Source organism: Corvus brachyrhynchos, unplaced genomic scaffold (genome assembly GCF_000691975.1).
Source record: "Corvus brachyrhynchos isolate BGI_N302 unplaced genomic scaffold, ASM69197v1 scaffold693, whole genome shotgun sequence".
NCBI classification, from domain to species: domain Eukaryota; kingdom Metazoa; phylum Chordata; class Aves; order Passeriformes; family Corvidae; genus Corvus; species Corvus brachyrhynchos.
The window spans coordinates 80,336-85,446 of NW_008236946.1; the positions used below are offsets into that span (position 1 = coordinate 80,336).

The 5,111-nt window shown below is 60.5% G+C and overlaps 1 protein-coding gene across 1 annotated transcript in view; it reads right to left on the bottom strand.

Moving 5' to 3' along the window:
* The window catches only part of ANO8 (anoctamin 8), a gene marked incomplete at its 5' end in the record, with an annotated part of 22,178 nt that extends 17,125 nt beyond the window's left edge, over positions 1-5,053 (bottom strand). The window contains 3 exons of the mRNA XM_017728380.1: positions 1-64; positions 1,176-1,461; positions 4,830-5,053. The exon at positions 1-64 is cut by the window's left edge and continues 3 nt beyond it. Coding sequence (XP_017583869.1) covers positions 1-64; positions 1,176-1,461; positions 4,830-5,053 — 574 coding nt within the window. The remainder of the gene's footprint in view (positions 65-1,175; positions 1,462-4,829) is intronic.
* Between the last annotated feature and the right edge of the window lie 58 nt (positions 5,054-5,111).

The following is a 5,111-nucleotide window of genomic DNA, read 5'->3' on the forward strand; positions in this document are numbered from 1 at the left end:
GCAGGGACTCTCCCTGCTTGGCCCGCAGGTTCTCCAGCCAGTACCTGATGATGTTCTGCCGCTCCTGCGGGGACACCCCGGCACCGTTCCTGTCCCCCGCCCGGGACTGTCCCCTCCTCCCTGGCCCGCCTTGTCCCCAGCACTGCGGGGCCGGGTGGGTGCCAGGCGGGATGGGGCTCGCTGGGGAGGGGGTGGTGACCTCCCCTCCCTTCCCCTCCCTGCCCCGTGTCCCTCTGTCCCCTCATCCCTGCATTCCCATATCCCCGAATCCCTGAATCCTTGTCCGGCATCCCTGTATCCCCTCATCCCCATATCCCTGTATCCCTGCATCCCCTATCCTTGTATCCCTGCATCCCCTACCCCATATCCCACATCCCCACATCCAAATATCCCAGCCTCCCCAAATCCCCATATTCCCATAACCCCATATCCCTGCATCCCATTATCCCTGTATCCCACATCACCATATCCCATATTCCCATATCCCGGTATCCCAGTATCCCCTTATCCCATACCCCATAACCCCATATCCCATATCATCATATCCCTGTATCCGCATATCCCATATCCCACATCCCCATAACCCCATATCCCAGTATCCCAGTATCCCCATATCCCCATAACCCCATATCCCATATCATCATATCCCTGTATCCGCATATCCCATATCCCCATAACCCCATATCCCCATAACCCCATATCCCAGATCCCCATATCCCCATATCCCAGTATCCCATATCCCATATCCCCATATCCCATATCATCATATCCCTGTATCCCCATATCCCATATCCCCAAAACCCCATATCCCATATCCCCAGATCCCAGTATCCCACATCCCCACATCCCCATAACCCCATATCCCATATCCCACATCTCCATATCCCCATATCCCCACATCCCCACATCCCCATATCCCATATCCCATAACCCCATATCCCATATCCCATAACCCCACATCCCCATATCCCATATCCCACATCTCCATATCCCCATATCCCCATAACCCCACATCCCCATATCCCATATCCCATATCCCCATATCCCCATATCCCATATCCCACAACCCCACATCCCCATATCCCATATCCCACATTCCCATATCCCCATATCCCCATATCCCATATCCCATAACCCCATATCCCCACATCCCCATAACCCCACATCGCTCCCACCTGCGAGGTGAAGAAGCCGAGCTCGTTCTCGATGTTCTCGTAGATGTAATCCTCCTCGCACGAGAAGCTGCGCATGCCGCCCCCGAACTCCGCCTTCACCGGCTTCCGCAGCCCGATCTCGTCCGCCCCGCGCAGCAAACTGCGGGAACGGGGCACAGCGCTGGGGACGCGGCCCGGCAGCCCCATATCCCGGTGTCCCCATATCCCAGCAGCCCCACATCCTCGTGTCCCCATATCCCAGTGTCCCCATATCCCCGTGTCCCCGTAACCCCGTGTCCCTGTATCCCTGTGTCCCCGTATCCCCGCGTCCCCACATCCCCGTGTCCCCATATCCCTGCATCCCCGCATCCCTGCATCCCCACATCCCTGTGTCCCCATATCCCTGTGTCCCCATATCCCGGTGTCCCCACATCCCTGTGTCCCCATATCCCTGTGTCCCCATATCCCCGTGTCCCCACATCCCTGTGTCCCCATATCCCTGTGTCCCCATATCCCTGTGTCCCCATAGCCCTGTGTCCCCATATCCCTGTGTCCCTGTATCCCCATGTCCCCACATCCCCGTGTCCCCATATCCCCGTGTCCCCATATCCCTGCGTCCCCACATCCCCGTGTCCCCGTATCCCCGTGTCCCTGTATCCCTCTGTCCCCATATCCCTGTGTCCCCATAACCCCGTGTCCCCATATCCCCATGTCCCCATGTCCCCTGTGTCCCCATATCCCCGTGTCCCCATATCCCTGCGTCCCCACATCCCCGTGTCCCCATATCCCCGTCTCCCCATATCCCCGTGTCCCCATATCCCTGCGTCCCCACATCCCCGTGTCCCCGTATCCCCGTGTCCCTGTATCCCTCTGTCCCCATATCCCTGTGTCCCCATATCCCCATGTCCTCACATCCCTGCATCCCCATATCCCCATGTCCCTATATCCCTGTATCCCTGCATCCCCACATCCCTGCGTCCCCATATCCCCGCGTCCCCATATCCCCATATCCCCATGTTTCTGTATCCCTGTGTCCCCATATCCCCGTGTCCCCACATCCCTGTGTCCCCATATCCCCGTGTCCCTGTATCCCCGTGTCCCCATATCCCTGTATCCTGGTATCCCTCTGTCCCTGTGTCCCTGTATCCCTGCATCCCCATATCCCTGTATCCCCATCTCCCCACATCCCACCCTCCCCATAACCCCATATCCCTGCATCCCCATAACCCCATATCTCCATATCCCTGCATCCCCATAACCCCGTATCACCATGACCCCATAACCCTGTATCCCTGCATCCCCATAACCCCATATCCCCATAACTCTGTATCACCATGACCCCATAACCCGGTATCCCTGTATCCCCATAACCCCATATCCCCATAAGCCCATAACCCCCATATCCCTGCATCCCCATATCCCCAAAACCCCATAACCCCGTATCCCCATAACCCCGCACCCCCGTATCCCTGCATCCCCATATCCCCATATCCCCGCACCCATTTATCCCCATATCCCCATATCCATCCATCCTCGTGTCCCTCAGCCCGGTCCCCATCCGTCCCCGTATCCCTCATCCTGGTCCCTATCTGTCCCCGCGTCCCTCATCCCAGTCCTCATCCCGGTCCCCATCCGTCCCCATGTCCCTCAGCCCGGTCCCCATCCATCCCCGTGTGCCACCATGTGTCCCTTATCCTGGTCCCCATCCATCCTCGTGTCCCTCAGCCCGGTCCCCATCCGTCCCCGTATCCCTCATCCTGGTCCCTATCTGTCCCCGCGTCCCTCATCCCAGTCCTCATCCCGGTCCCCATCCGTCCCCATGTCCCTCAGCCCGGTCCCCATCCATCCCCGTGTGCCACCATGTGTCCCTTATCCTGGTCCCCATCCATCCTCGTGTCCCTCAGCCCGGTCCCCATCCGTCCCCGTATCCCTCATCCTGGTCCCTATCTGTCCCCGCGTCCCTCATCCCAGTCCTCATCCCGGTCCCCATCCGTCCCCATGTCCCTCAGCCCGGTCCCCATCCATCCCCGTGTGCCACCATGTGTCCCTTATCCTGGTCCCCATCCATCCTCGTGTCCCTCAGCCCGGTCCCCATCCGTCCCCGTATCCCTCATCCTGGTCCCTATCTGTCCCCGCGTCCCTCATCCCAGTCCTCATCCCGGTCCCCATCCGTCCCCATGTCCCTCAGCCCGGTCCCCATCCATCCCCGTGTGCCACCATGTGTCCCTTATCCTGGTCCCCATCCATCCTCGTGTCCCTCAGCCCGGTCCCCATCCGTCCCCGTATCCCTCATCCTGGTCCCTATCTGTCCCCGCGTCCCTCATCCCAGTCCTCATCCCGGTCCCCATCCGTCCCCATGTCCCTCAGCCCGGTCCCCATCCATCCCCGTGTGCCACCACGTGTCCCTCATCCCGGTCCCCATCCGTCCCCGTGTCCCACCACGTGTCCCTCATCCCAGTCCCCATCCATTCCCGTGTCCCTCATCCCGGTCCCCATCCATCCCCGTGTCCCTCATCCCAGTCTCCATCCATCCCCGTGTCCCTCATCCCAGTCCCCATCCATTCCCGTGTCCCTCATCCCAGTTCCCATCCACCCCCGTGTCCCTCATCCCAGTCCCCATCCATTCCCGTGTCCCTCATCCCAGTTCCCATCCACCCCCGTGTCCCTCATCCCACTCCCCATCCATTCCCGTCCATCCCGGTCCCCATCCATCCCCGTGTCCCTCATCCCAGTCCCCATCCATTCCCGTGTCCCTCATCCCGGTCCCCATCCATCCCCGTGTCCCTCATCCCAGTCCCCATCCATTCCCGTGTCCCTCATCCCGGTCCCCATCCATCCCCGTGTCCCTCATCCCAGTCCCCATCCATTCCCGTGTCCCTCATCCCGGTCCCCATCCATCCCCGTGTCCCTCATCCCAGTCCCCATCCATTCCCGTGTCCCTCATCCCAGTTCCCATCCATTCCCGTGTCCCTCATCCCGGTCCCCATCCATCCCCGTGTCCCTCATCCCAGTCCCCATCCGTCCCCGTGTCCCTCATCCCAGTCCCCATCCGTCCTCATGTCCCTCATCCCAGTTCCCATCCGTCCCCGTGTCCCTCGTCCCGGTCCCCATCCGTCCTCATGTCCCTCATCCCAGTCCCCATCCATCCCTGTGTCCGTCATCCCAATCCCCATCCGTCCCCGTGTTCCACCACGTGTCCCTCATCCCAGTTCCCATCCGTCCCCTTGTCCCCCATCCCAGTTCCCATCCATCCCCTTGTCCCCCATCCCAGTCCCCATCCCTCCATACAGCCCCATCTGTCCCCACATCCCCCATCCCAGTCCCCATCCCTTCCCACATCCCCCATCCCGGTCCCATTCCCTCCCCACATCCCACATCCCTCTCTACATCCCACATCTCTCCCCAATCCCACACCCCACACGTTTTCTCCACGTCCCCCATCCCCACTGCCACCCCCCGGGCTCTTCCCACCATCCCCATCCCCACCTGCCCCGGCTATCCCAGATTCTCCCGGTCACATCCCAATCCCAGTTTTCTGGGACACATCCCAATCCCGGTTTTCCTGGTCACATCCCAATCCCGGTTTTCCTGGTCACATCCCAATCCCAGTTTTCCCGTGCACATCCCAATCCCGGTTTTCCAGAGCACATCCATCCCAATCCCGGTTTTCCTGGTCACATCCCTCTCCCAGTTTTCCCGTGCACATCCCTATCCCGGTTTTTCCGGCCACATCCCATCCCAATCCCGCTTTTCCCGTGCCCATCCCTACCCGGGAATGTCATGAGCACATCGCAGTTCTCCGTGGGCACCGTCTTCATCCAGGCCTTGTGGGACATGATGTAGCGCCCGGCCTGGAGCAGCCGCTTCCCGAAGAGTTTATCTGCCGGGAGGAGGCCGGGGAGGGATCAAAATCCCCGGGAAGCGGATCCCAAACCGCCCGGGAGCCCCGGGATGAGC